This window comes from Spermophilus citellus, assembly GCF_964194105.1.
Source record: "Spermophilus citellus genome assembly, chromosome: 9".
NCBI classification, from domain to species: Eukaryota; Metazoa; Chordata; class Mammalia; order Rodentia; family Sciuridae; genus Spermophilus; species Spermophilus citellus.
The window spans coordinates 137,279,593-137,305,565 of NC_138191.1; the positions used below are offsets into that span (position 1 = coordinate 137,279,593).

The following is a 25,973-nucleotide window of genomic DNA, read 5'->3' on the forward strand; positions in this document are numbered from 1 at the left end:
AAGCCAGGAGGAAGGGGAAGGTGGCCACCAGAAACTTTATCAGAGGACATTTTAAAGCAGGTTGTTTTATTTTTTCCCCTTATTTCCTCCTCTGCTTTTCTTTAACGTGGTTCTTTAAGACATAAAGGGTCAGATGCAGGAAAGGATCATTCCTTATCACAGAGGCCACCATCTCTTGCGGTAATGAGATGTGCTCTGGCCGGGTGGCCTAGGTTAATGGGTCTCCTGACTGCTAATCAGCTGGAAATCCTCTTCAACTTCTCATCAGCCTCACGTGTTTGTTGAAGTCAAATACGGAGCTGTGGACACAGCCCATTCCACAAACGTCAGCGGGGGGGGGGGGGGGGGGGGTCCACCAGAAGGGCAGGCACTGTGCCAGGCCGTGCCTTCAGGGGTTACAGTCCGTGTGGGAGACCCACCCCACATGAGCACTGGACAAGCATCCCGTGCGGCCATGAAGACGATGCCCTCGTGGTGCCCCTCATCCTGGAAGGGCAGGGGGCAAAACTCGGAGACACATGGAGTGACTGGCTTCAGTGTGGAGTGGCTTTGTGCTCTTCCAGGATCTGCTGCAACCCAACCCAGCAACTGAGAGGGGGGCGGGGGGGAGGAAGGCTCCTCTGGGTACTTCAGCACCTGTCGTCAGGGGGCAGCTTGCCAGCCTAGGGCCCCACCTCTTTCCTCCTAGTAGACCCAAAAGGTGAAGGAGGGAGGAGGTGACCCTGGTCACCAAGAACCCTTATCTGGTCCCCCACCCCAGCAGGCCTATCGTGTGTGTCCCCATCACACTGAAAATCCACAGTTCTTTACGTGAACATTTCACCAACACTCTTCTCCCCCACTGAACCAAAGCTCTAAAAAGTCAGCTTGTTTGCATTTGCGGCCACTGTACCCCAGTGCGGGTCTGTCTGGCCCATGATGGGAGCTCAGCAGGCACATGCTGAGTGAGTCAGCAAGAATGAAGGTGCAGCGATGGGAGATGGGAAGAAGACACCCAACCCAGCATTATGTACTGAGGCAAAGGCCCTTAGCTGATAGATTTAATGTGGGGGCAAGAGGGCATCTGGTGATGCCGCCCTAACAACACGAAATTTAAGCTGAAGAATTGATGAGCCAGGCAAAATGGGTTGAGCAGAGAAACATGGAAGAGCCATGGCAGCTGTTGGGGAGCTGAGCAGCCAGCAGTGTGCACAGCAGGGCACTGTGGCCAGAGGAGGCCGGGCAGACAAGCTCAAGGACCCTCCATTCAGTGAGGCATCTGTCCAGGTGCTGGGCACCAAAGTGGGTCTCAGAAGAGATGCTAAGACTATTTGTTCTTGATCCTGGAAGAAGTGAAGCAAGTCCCCGCCATGGAGCCCTGCCTGCCCTGCTGCTGTGGGCAGGGGGCCAGAGGAGCAGCAAGGGCCAGCAGTGAGGGCCAGCAGTGAGGCTCTGCAGTCTAGAGTTAACAGGGTCCAGCAGCTGATTGGATGTGGCCAGAGAGAATGAAGTACAAGGACAACCCTGGGGTGGAGACCAACAGCAGGGCTGCTGGAAACTGTTCCCATCCCTGGCCAGGAATGAGGGACCAACACCGCATACCTGTGAAGAAGGACCAAGAGTCCTAGGGATGTCAACCTCGGTGGCTCAGAAAGGCCAGAACACCCATCACAAGATCACATGGTGCCCTGACTCCACCTGCCAACAGTAGGGTGGAAACTGGCTGTGGCAGTCACCCCCTCCCTGGCTTGTGAGCTTCTGAAGGACTCCAGAAAGATCCCTGAATCAAACTATGGAAGCGACCAGTAGGCGGACAGGCTCGGTGTGTTACAGAGCACCCCGCTGGTTTTTAAGACCTGGCAGCAATCACATTAATTTCCCTTCAAATGGATTTCCTGCCGGTCACACACCTGTCATTTCCCTTCCATGCACCTGGTGGGGGAAAGTATGGCGAGAAGGACGGGACTGGAGACCAGGTGCAGCCAAGCATGTGAGTGTCCACGCTCCGCCCAAAGGGAAATCCAGCCCAGCTGACCCCCGGGACTCGCTGCACACCTAAGAAAGCGTCTCTTAGGAGGAAAGGAGCCCGCAGGGTCCTCACGGACTCGCGTCTTTAATGCACTGAAAAGAGCAGGGAGCACTGGTGCCTTCGGACCCGCGTGTGCATCGCACCTCCGCTACAGAAGATGCGGGGGCCCTGGGGCAGCTCACTCCCAACCGCTGCAGTCTAACCGGAGGCCTTAATGCTTCTGACGAGGCCGCCTCTTTTAAAAAGAAAGAGAAATAACATATCATTAGAGGAAGATTTCTTGGAAGTGCAGCGTGGACTGGATGCGAGCCACCCCAGGACCTGCCGCAGGTGGGACCCAGCAGCCGCCACGCACGCGCTCCGCCGTGGCCCGGCTGGGGCGCCTCGAGACGCGGCTGCCACCCGCTTCAAACATGGCGGCCACAGGCGCGCCGAGGAAGTGCCAGTCTCAAACATGGCCCCGAAGTACGCTCGACTTCCGGCTCCCGCCTCCCGCCTCCAGGTCCGAATCCTCCGAGCTGCGCCCCGCCCGCTTACGTAAAGACCCAAGTTGTTAGGTCACGTGCTGCAGACGCCGAGCCGCGATTGGCCAGCTCCGTGGAGACGTCAGACGCCGTACAGACGCGAGTCGAGGGGCGCGGGGTTGGCGCTCTGTGGAGGAGCGGCTGGCGGGGCGCGGGAGCAGCGGCGCCGCTCACACTCATGAGGAGCAGGAAGGTGAGGGGCGGCCTCCGCCTGGCCTCGCCCCCCCGGGGGCGGGGGCTCCGGCCTCCCGCGGTGCCCCGAGTCCGGGGCCGCCTGCCGCCGCCCGGGACGGGAGTTCGGCACGTGACCGGCCGGCCCGGGGCTGAGCGCCAGCGCCGGAGGGCTGCTCGGCCACCGAGCGCTGCGGGTGCGGCTCCTGCGAGTCGCGGGGCTGGGGCGTCCGCGCCGTCTCGTCTTCACCGCCCGAGGTCGTTCCCCAGCCCGCGGCGGCCTGCTCCGCCGCCTCCTGTGTCGGGTCGGGAACTGGACGCGAGTAGACCGCCGGGTCCTGCGGTGGCCGCGTCACGGTGCACACCGCTCGCCCTAGCCGCCGAGAGGGAAGGAGGGGATGTGCCTGTAAAACTTCCAAGGACCGGACCACTTGACCGGCCCGCTGCGGTCCTTTGTGGCTGGCGTTGAACCCGGGGGTGATCTACCTCCGAGCCACATCCCCGGTCTTTTTCTTTCTTTCTTTTTTGAGGCAGGGTCTTGCTGATTTGCTGAGGCTGCCCACGAACTGGTGATCCTCATGCCTCAGCCTCCTGGGTAACTGGATGACAGGCGTGGCCAGTGGGCCCCACTGGCCCAGTTTTCTTTGGATTTAAATCGCTGTCTGGGGTCACTGGCTCCAACCTGAAGAACTCTCTGTATTTCTTGTAGCGTGAAGAGGTCTGTGCCCTGCCTTCATCTCAAAGGGCAGCTTGGCTGGGTTGGGGTTCTTGGAGGCCAGTCTTCTTCAGGTCCCTTAAAGGTGTTTGATGCTCTCCCGTGGCCTCCACGGCTCCCTTCCCATGGCATTGGTCTCCTGCTGTTTCCAGGACTTTCAGGACTGACACTGATGTGTCTGGATCTACCCCACTTACCTTGGCATTTACACCACTTGAAGTTTGGTTCGTTGAGTTCCTGGATGTGTAGATTGGGAACTGTTCACTCCCTATTCCTTGGAGCTTTTCTCCTTTCCTTTTCTCTCTTGTTCCATTACACATGTTGGTGTACGTGATGCACTCAGCCTTTCTGAGGCTCCCTCCCTTTTCTGTTTGATTTACATGATGTACCAATCTTCAGTTCATGGCTGCTGTTGAGAGCCCTTCCACTTGGGAACACACACACACACACACACACACACTCCCCCTCCCCCCCAGTCTCTTGTGATGTGACATTGTCATCTCTCTCCTCTTTATTCACTGACAGTGTGGGGACATGGACTTGTCTGGGCTGAGTGGTAGTTTTGTCCCTGAGAGAGGTGCACAGCAGCTTTTGGCAGTGTCACATTCAGTGACAGAACTGCTGCTGCAGGGCTCTTCCCAACAAGCCCTGTGCTGTGAGGTGACATAAGCCTGGCCCCAGCAACCATGCAACAGCCCCTGACCCTGGCCAGGAGCCCCTTGCTTGTACTGCCTGTAGCAGGGGCGCCCCCTCCTTCCTCAGGTTGCAGCCCAACTCTTTTTCAAATGCTCTGTCTCCAGCTGGACAGAGTCCATGACAGGGGTGGAGGGTGGATGCAGAGACTTGCTACCCTACGCTGGCTTGTTCCTTTTCTGTTTTTCCATCTGCTGTTGAGCAGAGCACCTGCATCTGGCACCTCATGGATTTCCAGTTCTAGGGCCCGTTGTGGCAACAGCTTCTGAGCTTGTGATTTCTACCTTAATTCCTCACTTCTTCTCTTTATTACTCATTTTTATACTCTTCAATTTTTAAGGTGAACTTTGGAACTTATTTTCTAAGTGTAGTGTAATATCCTGGACTGGATTCTAGAACAGAATAAAAAAGTATTCATGGAAAGACAGAGGAAATATAAATATCATCCAAAGTTCACAGTATAGAATCAATGCTAAGTTTTAGTGTTGCTCTGTTGTTTTTGCTACTTTTCTGAAAACCTAAAATTATTCTTAAGTAAGGTTATTTTAAATGTTAAGGCTTTTTTTTTTTATTAGAAGCCTTTCCTTTGTCTTTAGAATAAGATAGAAGTAGACAGCAGCTGACAGTAAGATCTGGAAGAAGCTACCTGCTTAAAGCTAGAGTTACGACTGCCATTTAGGGAAGGAGGGGAGGCCAGGAACTGGCCTTCGTTTTCATTTACCTTTTGTCAAGAACTTGACACATCAAAGATTGAGAGCCTTATGAGGAAGGATATGTGCTGCTTACTCTAGACACTTTGAGATGATTTTGAGTCCATTAACATGGTCCTACAAACATACACAGTGAGGGGACAGATTGTCCCAAGCCCCCAAAATCATGCACAGCAGATCTTGTATCTAAACCCAGGCACAGCTGTTTGTGCATATTCAGGCCACAGCTGCCTTCCTATGAAGGTGGTAAAAACCTGGGGGGTTCTCTAGTTGGGAGACTTCAGCTGCATGCTCATGTTTTTTCCTGGGAGCATCCTCTGACTGAGCCTCCATCTGGTCTAGCTCACAGGTGGAGTGCGATCTTCAGCGCGCCTACGAGCCCGAAGTTGCTCTGAAGCCAGCTTGGCCCCTGCCCAGGATGTCACTGGCTCCACATCTGCCAAAACAGCATGTCTGGTGAGCTCTGTTGCCATGAAGAATACCAGGGTCTAAATACTAAGTTATCACTCCAAGACGCTAATGTAGCTTAGATCCCAGGGCCCATCGGAGGAGAGCCTGGTGTTGCTGACTTTGCTTTCAGAAGGCTGTGCTGTGCAGTCCAGATTGGCTTTCCTGGCATTTGCCACCAGGATGATTATGTGTGTCAGAGACCTGGGCTCCAAGACACGATTGTTCACTCTGAAGGTGGCCTGTCCAAGTGAAGAGGGTGCATTGTCACACTGCTTCACCCCAAACCACGAGAGGAAGGCTCAGGGGGCTAGGAAAGGACCCTCTGATAGTCTTGAGCTGTTGTCTCCAACGAGTCCCTGGCCCACTGGGCAGCTGGTGCTGTCTCTTGCTCAGCTGCTTGTAAGTCTTGAAGTCCATGAAGCAACCTCTGCTGAGCACCTCCCACACACCAGGCTTGGGAGAATAATGCAAAAACTCCTAGAGCTTCCATTTAGTAGGAATGAGTGGAGACTGGATCCTCGTATTGTAATTTCATAACAAAAGTAAACATATGCTTCAGGAAACACCCCCCCCCCCCAGGGAAAACCGAAAGCAATGGAGTAATGACAAGGTTTGTGTCTAGACTCATCCTCAGCCATTAGTGTGTATTCTGTCCCTCCAGTGGTGACACAAGGTGACAAGAGTTATGTTGTCTCAGGTGAGAAGAAACAGGAGCCTCTGGGATCGAGGCCTGTGGTTGCTAGATGTGTCTAGTTTCCCCTTTACGTTCTTCTTTCTTGGCAGACTTCCTCATCACACAAGGCTGCAGACAGGCGGACTTCCAAGAAGTTCAAGTGTGACAGAAGTCATCTTTTGAAGGTTGAATTACAGAAACTAGTCCCTAAAAGTGACAGTGCTTCTTTGCCAAAAGTGGCACCCAAGGTCCCTTGTGAAAATGAGTTTGCAGAAGACAGTATGTTTCTCCTAGGCCATGAGGCTGGTGTGGCTACACAGCAGGAGGCTGCAGCGCCTCCCCACAGCCCTTGTAAAGCTGCCAGTGACCCTTGCTCAGCAAAGACTGAAGATGGTCTGTCTACGCAGGAACCCAGCGCAGGGGCAGGGGCAGAGGAGTCAAATGGCTGTTCTGTGGGGCAGGACCAGGTGGCGCTGGAAAGAGAGGATGTGCGGAAGCCATTGTTTCAGATGGACAACAGCGTCTTTCTAGACGATGACAGCAACCAGCCCATGCCAGTGAGCCGATTTTTTGGAAATGTTGAACTCATGCAGGTAAGAGTGGCACATCCCCCTCCCTTGCTGCATCTGAGGCCTGCAAGCAGGCCTCGCCACAAAGTTAATACACTTTAATAATTTTAGTGCAAGAGAAAAAAATAAGGGTTAGCTAATCAGGGCACTCCCTCCGGCTCCCAGGCTCAGAATCCTGCCATTGAGAAAGGCGGGCACCTTCCAGGTGCACCAGCACCCTGCCCCACTGTGGTTTCCTGAATCTGTCTGCCCCTCTCTTGCCTGAACCAGAGTCCTCCTTACCAAGGGATGGGTGCTTGGACCTCCTCATTTCCATGTCTAACAGGGAGGCCCACTCGGCCAGACCAGAGCTAACCAAGGTGAACTATGCGTGCAGATGCTCTCGTTGTGTCATTTGGGACTGAAGTCTGTGTTTTCTTCCCTCTAAGGACCTGCCTCCAGCCTCTTCAGCTTGTCCTTCAATGAGCAGACGAGAATTCAGAAAAATGCATTTCAGAGCCAAAGACGATGAGGATGACGATGATGCAGAAATGTAGAGAAGCACAGAATTATTTCGACACATTCAGGATAGTTAACAGTTTGACAGTTTAGCAAATTATGCAATTTATATACAGTGCATCTCCAAGAGAATGTCTTAATCAGATTTCACCCCTAAGAGAACTGTGCAGAACACCAGATGCCTGTGGGAGGTGTCCGTGCAGCCCTGCAGCTGCTGCTTGGGTGCAGGCATCTTTTGTCACATTTGTATGCTGTGGTGCTGGCGTGGGTTAGCCATGAGGGCTCCGTGTTAAGTGAGTATGATCTTTGTAAGGAACCTTCCCTTGAGCTCCTTAGTTTTATGATATGCAAGGTTTTTTTTTTTTTTCCATTATCAGAATCTGATCACTCCTCATCAATTCAGTGCCAGTGCTTGCAGGATTGTCCTCACTGCAGTGTAGAGCTAGTGTTGACCTTGAAATTTTACAAAATACACATGGGAAAGAAAGAAAAATATATTTTGAAAAATTTTTAAGTACTGTACCTAAAACTACTCCTTCCTCAAAAATTTGAGAGCCAAGGGAAGAAATGAACCTTGTCCCTAGGCCAGGACCACTGTTTAGGCCCATTAACCTGCAGGAGAGGTAAGGCTGCTGAGACAGGCTTTGAGAGGCAACCCAGCCCCTGCCCTGCCCTGCCCTATTGTCCTTGTTGACAGCTCACTCACCTTTGCCACAAGAGGGTCAGACTGCCTCCCTCGTTCTGCGTGGTGGAGGCACCATCCAGTGAGGTATACCATTCGGCTGCATGTGTTCTCAGGTGGCACCCTGGGCCCCCACACCTGAGCCCTACCTGGGGATGTTCCCCAGCCCCCACCTGTATCAAGAAGCACCTGATGATGTGTCTTCCCCAGTGGACAAAGGGGTGCAGCACATGGGGGCTTTCCCAGCCTCTTCCTTTCAGCTGTGCGCCAGGGCTCAGCAGAGCACCTAGGAGGAGGAAGCCTGGCCGCTGGCTGTACCAACAGGAAAAGTGCTCGGCCCTTGAGAACACACAGGACTCTCTAAGGAGTGGCTCCCTGTCTGGGCTCCTGCCCAGTCCTGGCTGGGTGTAGCCAGGCTGCCCGCCAACTGTCAGCCGTCCTATGAGGTAACAGGAAGTGACAACACAGCAGACCACTCAGCAGGTGACAAGCCCTGTGAGGCTCCTTCCACTGCCCTCCCTGCAAGTAGTTTCCCTGCACCATTCTCTGCTTCTGTTGTGATCCCCATTATCTGTGACCGTCACCTGCTCTGGAAGATTCTGCCATTTATCCATTGACTGAATATAATTCAAAACTTATTTGTAGTCATTTTCTGATAGCCAGGGGAAATAATTTACATCTTTAGATTGCTGCATTAGTGCAGTCTGTAATCTGCACTGCCTAGGCGGGAGCACCATCGGTTCTGCCACACCTGACCCGTGTAGGGCCCTTCCTAAATGGTCATGCAACTTGAGCCAGTCCCAGAAGCCTCATGTGACATCTAGGATTGAGGTGGCAGAGATGGCAAACCTAAGTCCCTGAAGGTCACTATCAAAGGGAAGCAGAGTTGCCACGGCACAGGTATCACAGGTATAGTAAGCGGCCCCAGGTGGTGGGCAGGGCCTCTGGAGCAAATGGACCCAGTGCAGAGGTCCTTCCATTGTGCTTCCAGATGCAGGGCCACCTGCAGAAACACCAGGGAATCAACCCACAGCACACATGAACACTAAGCACTAGAGAAAATAAACCTCAGAACACACTAGCGTATAGTAAGATCACCGTGAGCACCGCACACCCTCTGCACAGGCTGACCACAAGCATCTGCCTTGTGGGCCTAGCCCCAAAGCAACAGGAGGCCACATTATTACAAAAAGACTTCTTAGAAACCATCTCTAAACACAAGACCTGGGGAGCACAGTGCTCAGTGTGCCCAGGAGAGAAGGAAGGGGCGCTTCCTGAAGGTGTGAGCCACCACAAAGGGCAAGTCCCCACTGGTACCTGGAGCAGCCCTCTCTGGACTAGAGAGGCTTACAGCCTGCTGCACAGGTGGGACCCTCTGAGTTCCAGAAAGTTCCTGTGCCGGGCATCCTGGCTACCAGCCCAACTCTCCCTCTGCCTCGTGCCCTTGACAGGCCAAGCAGACACCACCCTGAGCTGGGACTTCAGCTCTACCACAGCTGTGCTCCGAGACTGCTGGGTCTCTGCAGATGGCGGATTAGGGTCGGCCACTAATGGCCTCCAGCCTCTCAGTTCAGCCTTATTCTCGTCACTCCCAATGAGCAGACTCCTGACAGTTTAGAGAGACCTTTATTGCTTTTTCTAATGGCATAAGTGTAAAAATCCAAATGTTATGAAATTTATCTTTACAAAGTACATTATGAATTATTATAAAACGCATTTTTAAAAATTCAAGTATTACAAATGCATGATGTAGGAAATTAGCGCTTTGTTACCCATTCCACTCCTGTTAAGTGCCCAGGATCACTGCCATGCACAGCTTGGTGTTTCCTCCCAGATTATCTGCACATAATACGCTTTGTTTTTGGTACTGGAGATTAAGGCCCAAGGCTCTTAAACACTGAGACCCAGACCTAGCTCCCCCTTTTTTTATTTTTTATTTTAAAATGGTGCTTGCTACATTACTAAGAACCTCACTAAATTGCTGAGGCTGGCTTCGAACTTGCAATCCTCCCGCCTCAGCCTCCTGAGCTGCTGGGATTACAGGCATGTGTCTACTATATCCAGCTTCCTACGCACATTTAAAAATCCAACAGGTCAGGCTGTGGCTGTGGCTCAGTGGTAGAGCACTCACCCAGCATGCGTGAGGCACTGGATTTGATCCTGAACACCACATAAAAATAAAATAAAGGTATTGTGTCCACTTACAACAAAAAAATACATATTTTTAAAAAAACCCAATAGGTCATACTCTGCATAGCCAGCCCCCTGTGCACTCAACAGCTTCCCATTTCTACACATGAACACTTACAAACACTTAAAGCTATTACAGTTTTGCACTATGTACATGCATTAGGTCAAATCATGAAATTAATGACATCCAACCATTTTTTACCTAAAAGAAAAGCAAGCTTGCAAGGTCCAACATAATGCCATTCAGCTATTCCCCACTGAGACATTTGGAAAGTTTTAAATAATTCACAGCAGTAACCCTGCAGTTCTCCATGGAGCACAGACTTTTACCCCAGAAGCAACACATCTCTCTCTGGGGCTTTTAAAAGGATCCAGAGATGGAACTGCCATTTAAATGGAGACCAGCACAAAACTGAGGCACAGGAGCAGCCAGGCTCGGCTGTGGGGCCTTGTGAGCGTGGAGACTGCCACAGGAGCACATGCAGTGCTGGCGAACCAGTGCCAAAGGCCAGAGCTCAGCATGACTCCCGGACAAAAGCGCCCAGCAAGCACCCAAAAGATGTCCTCTGGCAGAGGAAACAGACTCTGAACTGTACTGAAATCAGATTTGAAGAAGTTTTCTTCCAGGAACCACTGGAGTGAGGACAAAATTCTAAATCGCACCTGTTATTGTTAGGCACAGTTGGGCCTTGTGGAGGGTAAAGGACTCGGCACCCGGGTCACCGGCACTTTCGAGCAGGCCGCCGCCTCTTTGGCCTCTTCTGGGATCTGTAGATCCTACTGGGGTCACACTCGAGCTTGTGGGTGGTCTTCTTGTGGCAGGCGATGTGCACCAGCTTGAGGTTCTCTGAGGTGAAGAGCAGGCTGTAGAAGTATTCCCAGTCCACCTCTCTCCCGCCCTGTTCCTGGATGGCCTCAGCCAGTGTGGGCACGATGGTGCGCTTCTTCTCTATTCTGCAAAGCCAGGTTAGAGGTGGTCACACTGCTGACGCAGTGCCATAGCCCAGATGTGGTACGGTTCCTACTCGCCCGTTGTCACTAAAACATACAGTGCCTGGCCACTTACAGGAAAGACCAGCGTGGGATCTTTAGAGTCTAGAGGCACACCAGGAACATCCCAGAAGGACCACATGGCAGTGAAACAGGTGGGCTCAGCCAACACTGCAGGAGCCCAGCTCGAACTCCTGTGTCGTCCCCAAGTTGCGGGTACCTATGGGCAGGTCTGTCTAGCAGAGCCTGCGCCCAGTGTAGCACGTCTTACTCTTTAACACTTGATTTGTGGGCACTGTTCAAAAATGCTGAAAAGAACACAGGGGAGAAGGAGCTGATCATACTCTATCACCACGAGCCGCCACCAGCAACTTGGCTTGTGTCCCATTTTTTCCAGGTCAAGATGGACCCCCAAGGCAGGAAATTTAAAACTGACCTGAAGCTAAAGTCACCTTTGACTCCCACCTCAAACTCATGTCTGCTTCCTACCTTGGGGACGGGGATTAAGGATTATTCAGTATGTCTCTTTCTAGTCCTAATCTTACATGTCTAGTTTTTAAAAAAAAAAAAAACATGCCATTACTCTGTATAAATCTGTTTCACTTATAAGCAACCAATTCAAGAGAACACCAGATATCTAGTAAGGAGATGGGACCACGGTGAACAGGTCATCTGGCACCAAGGTGTCCTCTGTCCTCACCCCATAGCCTGGAAAAGCTAAGAAAAATACTTTATCACATAAGTGAGAGCAACAGGAAAAAGGAGGTACTGAGCTGCCAGGAACACAGAAATCACTGTTTGATGCACGAGGGCACCACACTCTAGCCATCAGAGGGGCCTTGAGGGGCCTACGCCGTGCCCAGGGCCCTGGGTAGAGAGAGGGAGGCCCTTCTGCATCCAGTGTCCATGCCATCCAGTCAGCCGCCCCTCCACCATGTAAAGGGTCTCCTGCTGGCCCTGCAGGCCCTCCCAGGGCTGCTGCACTTCCTGAGGGTCAGCTGGGCCTGGGCCTTTCTCCCCAATGGCCCTGCATCCCCAAGGGTGATCAAGAGGACAAGATCTGACGTGCAAGCACTTGTCAAGCCACATCTGCCTCCTGTTGCTAAGGTACGTGGCCACACCTGGATTCAGCATCAGGGGAGGGGCAGGGGCACGAAGGGCAGGTACCATCTGTACCTATCTCCAGTCATCCACCCTCGGGCCGGTGTCACATGGGCAGAGTCCAGATGAACACAACCAACACGGCTCGGGAACAGCAGGCAAGCAGCAGTGTGAAATTGCTTCAGCACCACTGACAACCCTGGGTGTCTGTGGGGACAAGGGCACAGACACTCCAGAGAGAAGCCCACAGGCCAGCACATGGGTGTGCACAGGAAAAGCTCCACCCCAGATGAGTGCTGGACCCAGCCCACACACCACCAAGGAGCCATACCTGGACGAGCAGCGCTGTCCCTACACAAGACAAAGGCCAGGGAGGGGCCAAGTGACTGCCCAAAACACCTCGCCTCAGAAAACCCATGCAGGGTGCCGAGCTCCCTGGACCACCCTCCAACTCCAGACTTTCTAAAAGGACTCCCAGCCCCACTGACGGCTGCTGTGCTTGTGGCTCTGAGTCACACAGCTGAGGCTACCTAGCCTGGCACCAGCCAGGGAGGAGGCACACAAGGTGACCACTCCTCCAGCCACCCCATGTGCCTGGAGCACCCAAGCCTCGGGAGCACAGTCTACAGTTGACCCCAGTCCCCAGCGCCCCCAGAGGTCAGGCTGGTAGCACTGACTTCTAGGAAGGGCATAATCTGCAACAGACAGGCTGGACAATGTGGAACTGCAGGGCCACTAGTGAAGAGCACTGCTGCAGACTGGGGGGCGGAGCCGACGTGCAGACTGTCCTCCAAGGCTGAGAGCCAGAAGCCCAAGGCTGATGCCCCAGGCCTGGTCCTTCTGGTCAGGGAGCACGTCCTGCCTGCAGACAGCAGCCTCTTAGTGTGGGCAAGAGAGCATGCTTTCTTCCTCTTCAAAGGATACATCCTACTGGACGAGGCCCCCTCTTGTGACCTCCTATCACCTTAAGTTATCTCCCAGTGACCTTGTCTGCAGATGTGGTCACATGGGGGGACAGAGCTTCAATGTGAACTTTGAGGTGCCAATTCAGTCCACAGCAGGAAGTCAGTCACCTGAAACTCAGCACCACAGAGCTGGTTCCCTGGAAGATCAGAGACCACACCAGGAGGCGGAACAAGAAGGCCCAACCACACTCAACGGTGCCTAAGAAACACCTGTGAGTTCTCCAGGACTGAAGAAGAGCCCTCTTCAGAACAGAAACCACAAGTCCCAGTCAGAACCAAAAAGAAAGACTGACCCCCAGACATATCATTTGCAGAGAGGAGAAAAACTAAAACTTCCATTAAAAAGGCAGAAAAGCAGGCAAATGCCAGGAGACAACGTATCACCCTTCAGGCACCGAAGCGGGTGCCTGTCAACCAGCACTCAGTGTTTGATGGAAGTTTCTCGAGCAGGAGCTGGACAGACACATGCAGGCTGAGAGTCTGCTCCTCACACCTCCATAAAGATGCACCACGGCCCCCGGCCATCAGCAGCACGGCGAGATAAGACACAGAGTGCTGGCGAGCAGACATGGGTGGTGTGTTGGTGATGTAAAGGACACCGGCCAGAAAACCACACAAGCAGGACTAAAGTCGGGGGGACAACCACCAAAAGGAGAATAGCGTGCCAGAGTGAGGAGGACGATGCAGACTTCGGGTGTTAAGATACTTAGGGTTGCCACGACAGAACACAGCTGAGCACCCACGTTCCAAGCACTGAAGGACGGTGACAGGCAGAGAGGAAGGACCACTCAGGCAACAACGGAAAGCACAGTACAGACCCGAAAGAAGTGCAGAGAAGGTGCTGTGGGCAGGAAGCTCAGAACAGGGTAGCTCCAATAAACTCAGGTCCATTTACTCATGCAATAAAATATTGCACAAATATTGACCAAACAGCCACTATAGACAGACACTGTGCTGGACACTGGGAACAGCTGACCCCACAGAGATTGTGTTCCAGCAGAGAGCACCGCCATGGGGCAACACAAGTCTCAGGCTGGATGAAACAAAAGGCAGTTAACCTGGCTAACGAGACAAGTGCCAACCTCAGGGTACCTGGGAAAATGATGAAAATCAGCCTCTAGAACCACAAAAGGATCTCAAGGGCTGCTGTTAAGTAAGCCAGGCAAGAAGAAATGTGTGGCCTTAACACCAAGGACACAGAGTGCTGAGGGAGCCAGGCCCTGGCCGGACCCCTGCAGCTGCCAGGAAGGGAAGGGCTCCCCTGCACTGCCGGATGCCAGACCTCTGAAAAGTCTGGATTCCTCTCCGACCTGCCACTGGCCTTCTGCGCCACAACATGTGAGTGGGAGGACGGTGCCCTTTTATTTCACAGGTGGCTTGCTTTTTAGCTCTTCCACATTTAAGCATGTGCACAGTCTTGAGCCCCATACATCAGGGGAAGGCTGTGGCTATGGCTAGAAAGGACAGACAGACCAGTGTTCCTTCATCTTAATGACCACTGGTAAAATCGACACTTTTGCACACAACTGAAAGCATGTATATCTTATAAAAGAGAACGAAACTGACACGGGTACTCCACAAACACCATCACCGGCTCAGGCCAGGCCTTCCGCCACCACCATCTGTATTTGTTCTAGGCTGGCGTGAAGAGTTCCAGGGCAGACAAGACAGTCCGGAGGGCCACATGTGGACACTCGGTGTCAGAAAGAGCCCAGCAAACAAACCAGCAGAGAACTCGGCGAATCCTCGTGACGAGTGGGCAGGACGACTTCCTCCCAGAGCACACCCAGCACCTACATCTGCTGTGATCAGAGAGCGGAGAGCTGAAGGCCAGCCAGGTGGAAGGCATCTGTGACACTGACAGCCACCAGAGACACAGGACTTGTGAAGAGCTCTGCAAACAAGAAGCTATGGAAATGGCCCTGCTGGCCCCAACTTCCCCACAGGCCATGGCCACAGCTCCAGTTCCAACATGTGGCACCAGCCTCTGAGAGCCCAGCACCAGGCCACAGGGAGTCAGGCACTAAGGCCAGACAAGGCCCATCCACAGGTGGGAACAGAGAGCAGAGGGCTCAATGTCAGGCATGCATTGTGACAGCAGGCAGAACATGTCTGTCCAGCAGCCCATCCACATGCACACACGGGGCTGCTTCCCTGGACCAGACCCACGCAGCACAGCAAACACACACCAGGCTGCTTGGCAGGGCCCGGACCCCTGCAAGCTGCTCTTCTTGTCTGCAAACCTGAGTCTCGGCAACAGGCACTCCCAAAGGTCCCCCTGCCGCAGACTCACATGTGATCCAGGTTCCAGGTGCTGAAGAGGACCCGGCTCTCCCTGTTGCTGTAGGGGTTGATGGAGTGCTTTGATGCACAGCTGTCCAGGTCAAAGGGGCCCTGCGGTGATAGAACAGGGGAGGCGAGGATGAAGCCCCTGAACTGGTCTCCAGCCCCTGGGATGAGCCTACTGGGCAGAGAAGCATCTGCTGTCAGGAGCAGGGCAGGAATTCTGCCTTTGGGGCCATCTCCTTTCCCCCTCACTGCCCCTGACGCTATCTGCCGAGTTTGCAAAGGGGACAAGTTAGTTTTTGTCAGGGCTTCTAGAGACGTGTCTTATCATGTGCCTACATGTCTCCGCGCTGGGTAGACCAGTCTTCTCTAGCTGTCCCAGGGCACTGTGACCACACACAGCTGCCCCTACCTCCTGGGAAGTGGGGAAGGTGCTGACAGCCAGGGCCATGGCTGGGGAGGGGTGAGCAGGACCACACTGCATGATGCTCTGCAAGGCTTCTTGGACTTTCCCTGCGACCAACAGAAGCTGAGCCACCTGGGTGAATATGCCGCGGTGGAGACTGCCACCTTCCCGGGGCCAATACTTGTACACCTCGGATGTTTGTGGGACTCTTGCTGAGCACTATGGCCGCACCTGCCACCCTCTGCACCCCTCGAAGCCTCCCAGCACACAGCCACCTCTGCCCTGGCACCCTCACAAATTGTCCACCTCCCACTACTCTGGGACCTCCTCGAGGACGAGAGAGAGGCAGGAGACATCTCTGTCCCCAGCTCATTGCATAGCACCTGGCACAGAGTGAGCTCTCAGCAAATGGTGCAGTGAGCCCCTGGGAGTCTGTATGCTTGGCCAGCTGGGAAGGAGGACATTTCCACCATCACCACCTATCGCCATGAGGAATGGTCCAACAGGAAATCCCAGTGGTCAGAGGCCACCCTGGCCACCCAGCTCTGCTGTCAGAAACACCCAGCAGGAAGGCCCCAGTGTGGGGACTCACTGTACAAGCACTTGCAGTTTGCCATGGCAGGAGGCCCCCCTGCAGGTGCCCCCCCATCCTGCAGCAGGGCCCAGAGAAATGCCACACCCTGGAGCCATTACCACTCAACACTGGACCATGCCTCATGTCCCAGAAGGGAGCCCAGGACAGCAGCACGCAGGAAGCACATGCAGACGGCCAGGCTCACCCTCACTGCATCACTGCTCCAGCCTCCAGACCCCATGTGAAATGACGCTCCTCTGGACGTCAGGAGGTGGCCCGGCCAGAACCGGGGGTGTGCCTGTGCAGCCCAGAGCATTCTTTATAGCTGATGCCCCCACCAGGGAGTGAAGCTCAACCAGTGCCCCCACAAATCCTGACACACAGGGACTCTGCCACCCAGAAAGCTGATGGCAAGGCTCCGGGCACATGAACATCAGCACAAGCCAAGGCCAGAGCTTCTCGCTCCTGCAGCTGCCCTCTGTCCAGGCCAGAGGGTCTCGAACTGAGTCCTGGGACGAGAACATGCCTTCAGTGCTATTCACAGGCCTGCCCTACCAGCTCTGAATGTGAGGGCCACCCCTTCCCACAGGCTGTGCCAGGCAAGCCAAGGGTTCAACTCTTCCTGCCTCGCTCAAGGAGAGCTGTGCTCAGGCCACCAGGGCTGACCTAGAAGGAAGGACACTGCTCACCTGGCAGGAGAACCAGCCTTCCCGCGTGCAGAGACGGCTGCCGGCCTCAGCTTCTCGGTCAAAGTAGCTGCCGTTGTACTGCGCAGACCTGAGCCTCTGGCACATGGCACCAAGGATCCGTAAGTACTCCTCACGAGCTTCTGCGCCCAGCACTCGGGAACAGGAGCTCACCTGCAAGAGTCCAGAGCCTCGCTGGTCCCAAAGCCTCTGTCAGACTTCCAACCCACAAGCCTCAAGGTCCTCAGAGACCTGCCCTTCTGGCCACATGGACTAGACCCTGCCCAAACCCAGTCCTGTGGTCAGAGGCCTGCCCACTGCCCAGCTGTCCCATGCTATGAAATCGCTGAGCCCATGAACTGGAGGTAATGGTCATGCTGGTTACCAGGCTGGATAGGAACTAAGATCACACAGTGATAGCAGCCACCTCCCTAGGGACAGGCCAACAGTAGTCATGGTTAAGGCTGGGTCTCTCCTGAAGAGGGAAAGCACCAGGACCAGCCCTGCCATTCCAGTGAACTGAGTTCCTTGGGAACACGGGGACAGCCAGCCACCAAGACCTTGGGAGGTGCAGAGACAGGGGATGGCAGCACGTCAGCAAGTAAGGCAGACCAAGGGTACAGGGAGCCTGCCCACGTGGCGCAGCTCTGGGACAGCACACAACCCTCCACCAGCCAGTGCGGGGAGGAAACCCATGCATACAGGAAAGAAGAAAGGGGTGTGGAGCTGGCTCCACCTTCAGAAAAGAGGGCAGGGCCACAGGAGGAGGGCCAAGTGACAGAGGAGGCAGTGACCCATACCTGTGGCTCAGGCCGCTGACCCCTCAGGCCTCAGCTAGACCTACCAACCTAGTCACGGTGGCACGAGATGGACTCAGCTCTGAGCACCCTCTCAGTCTGCCCGCTCGCCCTAGCACTTGCCCTGGCACTTCCTGGTCACCATGGAAGAAACCCATGCTTAAGCATCGTCTGCATAAGGAGGCCTACAGGTGCTTGCCCCTTCCTGGCAGGAGCAACAGATGGGCAGATAGAGGATGGCAGCACAGGGGCAGCACCACACACAGTATCCTGGAGACACCCCACAGGGCACAGCCAGGCATGCCCACAGGAGGGCATCCTCAGTGGCAGCAGGGTCACCCACGGGCACAGCCAGGCATGCCCACAGGAGGGCGTCCTCAGTGGCAGCAAGGTCACCCCACGGGGCACAGCCAGGCATGCCCGCAGGAGGGCGTCCTCAGTGGCAGCAGGGTCACCCACGGGCACAGCCAGGCATGCCCGCAGGAGGGTGTCCTCAGTGGCAGCAAGGTCACCCCACAGGGTATCCTCAGTGGCAGCAGGGTCACCCACGGGCACAGCCAGGCATGCCCGCAGGAGGGTGTCCTCAGTGGCAGCAAGGTCACCCCACGGGGCACAGTCAGGCATGCCTGCAGGAGGGCATCCTCAGTGACAGCAGGGTCACCCACAGGGCACAGCCAGGCAGTGTTCACATGAGGGCGTCCTTGGTGGCAGCAGGACCACCAGGAGGCACATGCAGCTGCATCCAGTCCCACAAGCGTGGCAGGGCCCAGTCAAGGTAGGGGTGGAGGGAGACGACCAAGAGACCGCAGAGTCTGTGCAGCCACATAGGCACAGGGACGGCACACCATGAAAAGACAACACCCACCCCCTGCTCTACAGCTGGCTCAACTCCTGCCAGCGAGCGGGCCTGCAGGGACCAAAAGCAAACAAAGCTGCCAGAGCCAAGACCTTGTTGTCCCACCCGGAAGGACCTGAATGGAGACACAGAGCCCAGTACGTTGGAGAGCTCGGGCCCACGCTCCTGGGACAGACACCTGGCCCACTAGGCTCCACGGAGCATCCCCTTCCACTCTGCACTCCACGTTTCACACAGGTCTGATCTGCTGAGGAGCAGCAGAGGGACCATGCCAGGACCGCAGACCCAAGGCCTGCCTTCCTGAAGGCAGACAGCTGTCCAGGAGTGTCACACTCCTTCCTATGCCACTGGGCCAAGCTTCTCCCAGGGAGGAGCCAGCATCAGAGCCCCATGCAGCCACTTGGCCCTGCAGTTCTTCTCCAAGCTCAGATGACCACACTGTGCCCCAGAGTGTTGGCAAGAGGCTGCTGCCCAAGCAGGGTGAGGCACAGAGAGAAAGGGTGTCTGTCTGGGAGAGTTCAGGTCAAGTTCCATGTGGAACTTGCTGCCACATGGAAACACTCAGGGGCTAGTTCTGCTCTTCACCAGCAGGAAGAAGTCCACACAAAACAGAGGGGGAGTAAGTGGCTCTGCTGGGCCTCAGCAACCCCAGCCACAGGCCTCCATCCCAGGTTCTAGCACACTGGGGCACCCAATAATGGCCTCAGAGGTGGGGCACAGGAGAGATGTACCAGCAGAAAAGTGGCCTCCCACACCCTGGGCCCAGAGCCCTGGGCACAGCTGGCCTGAACAAAAAAGCACTTACCTCTCTCAGGTAACTCCGGATCCGGCTCTCGCAGCTGTATCGTAGGTAGCCCGACTTGTTCCTGAATCGGGACTCCAAGCCTGTAAGGATGAAGAAGAGTCCCCAGAGTCCAGGCAGCCAGGGCCTCTTAGCTGTGCCCGGCTGGGCTTGCCTGCCAAGCAGGGCAGACCTCGTGGTCGGCCAGCTTCATCTAGAGAACCGAGGGTGGCGGCATGCAGGGCCTCATTTGGTCTTTGGTTTTGAGGCCTCTCAAACAGCACTAAGGGCTTCTGCCTGGCTGCCCAAACAGCCCTCCTCTTCCAAGATGGGTGCCAACTCCTCAGGCTACCTCCAATTGGCTTCCAAGACCAGTCCAGAAGGCAGGAGTGACCCCAGTGTGCATTCGCAGAAGATAAACCACACGCACCCACCCACAACGGAACACTGCCCAGCCTTAGAAAGACAGTGCTGACACAGGCACCACGAGGACAAACCCGAGGGCGCGTGCTTCACCAGGTAAGTTGTCACACAGACACGCCCTGCATGGTCCCACTTGCAGGAGGCACCCAGAGTCATCACACTCGGATGGAAAGTAGGATGAAGGGCATCAGGCTGGGATCAGTGCTCAACAGGTACAAGATGCAAGAGTCCCCAGGCCATACGGCAGTGACAGCAGCATGACAGTGGGTACTCAGTGCCACTGGACTGTGATGCCGTTCGCTTCCTCATCTGCAGTCCAGCCAGCCACAAGTCTCAGGCGCTTAGAAATCACACCTATACAGGCCACAGGCCTGTTGTTCTGCCGCTCCCCAGCCCACCTGCACGGAGGATGACTGCATGCGGCCCGCCACACGGCGGACGACCGCAGGAATGCAAGCAGCTGCAGGCAACACATCTGCACATCCCGAGGGTTTGGTCCCATGGGGGTCCTGAAACCAAACTCTCCCCCAGACACTGGGAGACAAGCCTACTTAACAACGGCCAAGACAGTAAACTCTATGCTGCACTCGTTTTCACCTCAACATTTTAAGAGTAATAAATTCAAAAAGGGCAGCTGGAGGCTGCCTGGATGCTACCCGACTCTCCACGAGCCCTTGCTGGTGCCTTCCCCACGTTCCCCAGGCTCTGGAAGAGCACATCCTGTCCCGCCTCCCTGAAAGGACACACCAGCTCTTGGTTGTGGACACTAGGACCTGACAGACCCGTTTCTCCTGGGCCCTTCCCCAGCCCACACACCTTCAAACCAGGGCGGGTCCTGGGCTCGGGTCTCAGCCTCGATGTTCTGGCTGACAGTGTGCAGGAGGTCGGCCAGCAGCTTCTGCCTCAGGGGGGCCCTCTCGCCAGAAAGCAGCTGCCTTGCAGCTTCAATGACCCCAGCCTGCGCCTCGTGAAACATGCTGAGGAAGCGACTGATGTCACTCACATCTGCCACCAGCAGGGAACAAACAGAAATGCATTCAGTCCAGGGAAGCCTTGATCAGAGAAGAGGCTGCAGCTCTGTCTCTGTGACAAAATACCTGAGAAAACAATTTAAGGGGGGAAAGGTTTCTTCCGGCTCCTGGTTGCAGGTTTCAGTCCATGGTCAGTTCTGTCCACTACTCTGGGCCTGTGTGAGGCACAGCATCATGGACAGGGGCCTGGCAGAGTGGAGCTGTCACCTCATGGCATCCAGGGAGCAGAGACCCCCAAGGACCACTCTCTTCAACTAGGCCCCACTCCTCCAATTTCCACCACCTCCCAAGAGCCCACTCAGCTGTGAGCTCCCTAGTGGATTAACCCACTGATGAGATCAGAACCCTTGGGATCCAATCCAAAGCCCCACCAATGGACACCACTGCACTGGGGACCAAGCCCTCAACACGAGCCTTCAGGGACATTCCAGATCCAACTTCAGCAGGCCTCAATCCCTCAGCCTGGGGATTGCTAGAATTCAGACTCAAGGGGTCCAGGCCCTCCTCCTGGCCAGCTGTATCCAGCAGCCAGCTACACACCAGCTCCCGCCCTCTGCCCCCGTAGGGACGTGTGTCAGAGAGCGAAAGCACCTCCTGAGCACCCCTGCTCTCCTTTTGGCCTCCTCTCTTCTAAACTGAACCACCCCCTTCTGAGGGCCTTCCCTGGAGACCCCTCTTCAGACCTCCCAACCATGCTTCCTGCCCTGGCGCAGAGGTCTGCACAACTCCCAGGGCAGGGAGCTCTCCCACAAGTTCTCAGGGTCAAGAGAGACCAGCCACCAAGGGCCCTATCAGAATATCGCCACAGGGTCCAGGGATTCTAAAGAGGAGCACAGGGAGGCCAAGTGGGGAGTCAAGCCTGGTTCAGTTTTCAAAACCAACCCACAAGACCCACCTCTCCACAGCAGGAAGGAACCTTAGGGCCCAGGGTTCAATGGGGTTTCTTAGACTTAATACCAAAGGCAGAATCAGAGAAGTAGCAACCATCAAATTGGATTTCATGAAAAATAAAAATTTGCTCTGCAAAAGACACTGTTAAGAAGAGCGGAAAGACAAGCACAGAGTTATTTAGTTTTTATGACGACCAATTTGTTTCTTCCTTTATGGCTCATGCTTTCGGTATCACATCTAAGAATCCTTTGCCAAACCCAAAGTCATGAAGATTTTATTCCTGTTTTCTTCCAAGTGTTTTGGGCTTTTACTTCTTACATTTAGGTCATACATCCATTTTAAGTTGATTTTTGCATGTACTACATTCATTCTGTGTGAGTGTCCAGTTATGTCCACACCTCTTGCTGAAGAGACTATTTTTCCCCCACTAACTACTATCAGCACCCCTGTCGAAACAGTAACCACGTGTTTACTTCTGGGCTCTCCATTCTACTCATCTACACATTCACCCCTGGCCAGGACCATGGTCTTGGTCACCACTGTGGGAAGCGTGAGTCCTCCTGTGCTCTTCTTCAAGATTGTTTAGGTTATTCTGAGTCCCTGGTGATTCCACATGAATTACAAATCAGAATCACCATGTCAACTTCTATAAAGGAGCGGCTGGAATTCCCTAGGGACTGTGCTGAATCTGAAGACCTGTTTGGAGAGTACTGCCACCTCACCAATATCAGGTTTGTCTGATCCACACATATGAGCTGCTTTTCCATCTACTCCCACCTTAAATTTCTTTTGATAATGTTTTGTAGTTTTCAGAGTAAAAGTTACATGCTTCTTTTTTTTTTAATTCTTTTTTTTTCTTTTTTTAGTTGTAGATGGTCACAATACGTTTATTTTTATGTGGTGCTGAGGATCAAACCCAATGCCTCATGTGTGCTGGGCAAGTGCTCCACCACTGAGCTATAACTCCAGCCCAAAGTTTTATGCTTCTCTTGTTATATTTGTTCCTAGTATTTTATTCTTTTTGATGCTACTATAAACTTGATTAATTTCCTTATTTCATTTCCAGATTGCCCTCTGTATGTGGATAGAAATACAAGTGGTTTTGTATACTGCTCTCATATCGTGCAGCTTGCTACGCTCCATTCTTAGTTCTAAGTGTTTTTAATGGATCCCTGAGGACTTCTACTTACAACAGTGCACCTCTGCAGGGAAAGTACTTCTTTTCCAATCTGAGGGCCTTGTTTCTTAACTTTCCTAGCACTGTACCTCCAATACAATAATAAATGAAAGTGGCAAGAGTGAACATTTTTTGTGTGTTGTTGGGGGTACCAGGAATTGAACTCAGGGGCATTTGGCCACTGAGCCACATCCCCAGCCTATTTTTTATTTTATTTAGAGTCAGGGTCACCGTTGCTGAAGCTGGCTTCGAACTAGCGATTCTCCTGTCTCAGTCTCCCAAGCCACTGGAATTACAGATGTGTGCCACTGTGCCCAGCTAGGAGTGAACATTCTTATCTTTAAAAACTAAACACATGCTAACCATATGACCTAGCACTGCACTCCTGAGCATCTTTCCCAGAGAAATGAAAATACACATCCACACAAAAACCTAGGCATGACTGCTCACAGCAGCTTTATGTCCCCCAGCAGGCGAAAGGTGAGGCTAACTGTGGTACCACCAAGTCACACAATGGGGAAGAGTGGACCGCTGACACTCAACACTTATATAAATAACACCCATCCCAGAAAGCCGTACATCACACGATTCCAGCCACCTAGTATTCTTGAAATGACAAATTATAGAGATGGACCATATGAGTGGTCACCAGGGGCAATGACTTCGATAGGTGGGGACAGGCAGGACCATAAAAGGGCAGCACCAGGAGGATTATGACGAGTGGAAGTACCTTGCACCTTGACTGAACAGGTAGTTCCAGGAGTCATCGCAGTAGTTCACAGACGTGGCCCCAGGGTCAGCTTCCTGGGTTAGATGCTATGCTAGGGTTATGCCAGAAGTGACTTTGGGACAAGTGGTAAAAGGTGCATGGAACCTTCCTATCTTTGCAAGTTCCTGAGAATCACTGTGGGGTTTTTTGTTTTTATTTTTTTGTTTGTTTTTAATGTTCAACATTTCTTTACAAGTCTTCCTAGGAAAGGTCTTAGTAGAGGAAGGAAGATGGAGTAGAGAGAAGAGAGAACCACGAGAAACTTGAGAGAGACAAAGGAGACAAAGACTGGGAGGTAGGTTGGCACAGACAGCAGCCTGTGGCATTTTTTTTTTTTCAAACTATACCAGGAACCAGGGAAGAAAAGGAAAGATCCAGAGGTGCCCAGTTCCTGCCTCCCACAAAGGGCCATCCCAGGTGACATTATGGTGATTGTGTCCAGATGTTTCATGCTGGCAGTGAGCCCCTACCCTGCAGCCTGGAGATGTGGACAAACTCTTCAGCTTCTCTCTCCCATTCGGCAGAGGAGGCAGGACTAAGCCCCTGGGAACACCCTATCCTTCCTAGGACACCCATCTCAATATCCTTTATAGAGGAACCCTCCAGAGGATTGGCACTCCAAGGAGTCTTCCACCAGGGGTAAGAACTCTCCATGCTGGGTTGTAACACAAACAGTGCAGATTTGCTGTCCACCAAGTTAAGAATCACACTCCAGGCCTTCAATTCAGATATCCCTAAAGAACCACCTGTTGGAGCAAGTGTCCAATAAGACAGCCCTCAACATAAGCCCTGCAGACAAGGTCTCAGCAAACACTACTAGAAAACAGCCAGGTACACAGATGGGCCCCGCCCTGCCCTGCCCTGCCCTGCAAAAAGCAGCAGCAAGACCCCAGCCTTCACAGCTCTCTCCCTGGCTCCCACTACCCAGAAAACTGCAGCCTCAGCCTCAGCCTCTGCCTGTTAGCAGTAAAAAATTAAATAAAAAAAAAAAAAAAAAGACAATCAACTGATCAACCCAGCTCCCGAGCAAGAGGACCGAAAACTCAGTTGGACTGAGCCTCGGTGCGGCTTCCCGCCCATCTCCAAGGTGTTTGCACTTACAGCCCTGCCATGTCTGGCCCTCGGTGAGCAGCACGAGCTCGGCGTCATCAGGGATGCCCGGAAAGTAGTCTTCAGTCACCTCGGTGCCATCCTCATACAGGCACAGCCGAGAGCCCTGCACGGGGAGCTAGGGAAGCAGGAGGAGCAGGACGCTTAGGCTAGAGCGCAGAGGAGCTGCTGTTTGCTGGCCTCCCAAACAAAAGGTGCGAGCTGTTCAGGAACCCAGTTCAGGACCTTCTGGGTGCACGTCCAAACTGGCATCACAGCCAAGGTGCCTGAGACATGCCAACTGGAGGCCGTTTGCAGTGCGGATTCGCCGTTCTAAAACGAACTCCTCGAGGGCACGTAAAACGCGAGCCTGTTTGGAACTGGTGTCTGAGTGCATCCCCAGAGCCCGTGACCCAGTCTGCGCACAGCCTCACGCACTGCCAGTCTTCGGGACATGGTCCCTCAACACTCCAGCAACTCCCCGCCGCCGCCCACGTGCTCATGCATGTTCCCAGCGAGGGTCTACACCCATTCAGGGGAAAAAAAAAAAAAAAAACTGTCCCCATGGTTGGGATGCCCCGACGGCAGTGACCCAGGCCTTCGCTCTGCCGAAGGACAGGCTGGGGCGGAGGGACGCGGGGGCCATTCAGTGCCGTGCAGGTACACGCTGCACGACCCCAGCTGCAGCGGGCGGCAGGTGCGGCCCTCCCGGGCCCCACTGCCGCTGACTCGCGCTCCCCTGGCCGCGCCTGGACAGTGCGCGCAGCAACCAGCACCCTTTGCGAGTCCCTGCGGACCTGAAAGCGCAGGCAGCCCTTGCGCAGCAGCTCCTGGCAGCTCCGGCCCGCCACGCCGAACTTCTGTGCGCTGCGCAAGGCCCGCAGCCTGACGGTCTTGAGCTGGCTGACCACAGCGCACATCCCGGTAAGGATCCCGGAAAACCAGACACTGCTCGCTCAGCGGAGAAGCTCCGGAATTCTCGCGCGCGCTCGTGCGTACGCGCAGGCGCAGGAGCAGGCGCGACCCGGAACCGAGGCCTGCCACCGCGCGAAGTCGAAGGCGCGACCCGGAACCGAGGCCTGCCCCCGTGCGCAGGCGCAGGAGCGATCTGGAAGGGAGGCCAGCCCCCGTGCGCAGGCGCAGGCACCGTCCGAACCCGAGGCTTGCTCTCGTTCGCAGGCGCAAGCGCAGGCGCGGAGGCGGGCGCGCGGGCGCAAGTGGCCCGGTTGTCATGACAGCGGGGCTGCGTCCCGGGCGCTGGGTGGAGG

The 25,973-nt window shown here is 54.3% G+C and overlaps 2 protein-coding genes across 8 annotated transcripts; one reads left to right on the forward strand and one right to left on the reverse strand.

Moving 5' to 3' along the window:
- Nucleotides 1–2,577: 2,577 nt before the first annotated feature.
- Nucleotides 2,578–7,528, forward strand: LOC308656036 (UPF0688 protein C1orf174). The gene is made up of 4 exons (XM_081306668.1): nt 2,578–2,725; nt 5,164–5,277; nt 6,055–6,537; nt 6,942–7,528. The coding sequence occupies exons 1-4, from the start codon at nt 2,711–2,713 to the stop codon at nt 7,047–7,049; spliced, it is 720 nt and encodes a 239-aa protein (XP_081162794.1). The 5' UTR covers nt 2,578–2,710; the 3' UTR covers nt 7,050–7,528.
- A 1,774-nt stretch (nt 7,529–9,302) lies between these two features.
- On the reverse strand, nt 9,303–25,762 carry DFFB (DNA fragmentation factor subunit beta). Of its 7 annotated transcripts, XR_014023589.1 has the most exons (9): nt 25,503–25,761; nt 24,718–24,844; nt 20,565–20,753; nt 19,350–19,429; nt 16,895–17,065; nt 16,411–16,503; nt 15,233–15,333; nt 10,950–11,181; nt 10,755–10,837 (listed from the first exon to the last, which is right to left on the reverse strand). XR_014023589.1 is itself a non-coding variant. In XM_081306658.1 (8 exons), the coding sequence occupies exons 1-8, from the start codon at nt 25,623–25,625 to the stop codon at nt 10,603–10,605; spliced, it is 1,119 nt and encodes a 372-aa protein (XP_081162784.1). In that variant the 5' UTR covers nt 25,626–25,757; the 3' UTR covers nt 9,303–10,602. The 7 variants fall into 7 exon arrangements, 6 of the variants coding, with proteins under 6 accessions (XP_081162784.1, XP_081162786.1, XP_081162785.1 ...); XM_081306658.1 differs by lacking the exon at nt 10,950–11,181 and having other exon boundaries at nt 9,303–10,837; nt 25,503–25,757; XM_081306662.1 differs by having other exon boundaries at nt 10,755–11,181; nt 15,183–15,333; nt 25,503–25,762.
- Between the last annotated feature and the right edge of the window lie 211 nt (nt 25,763–25,973).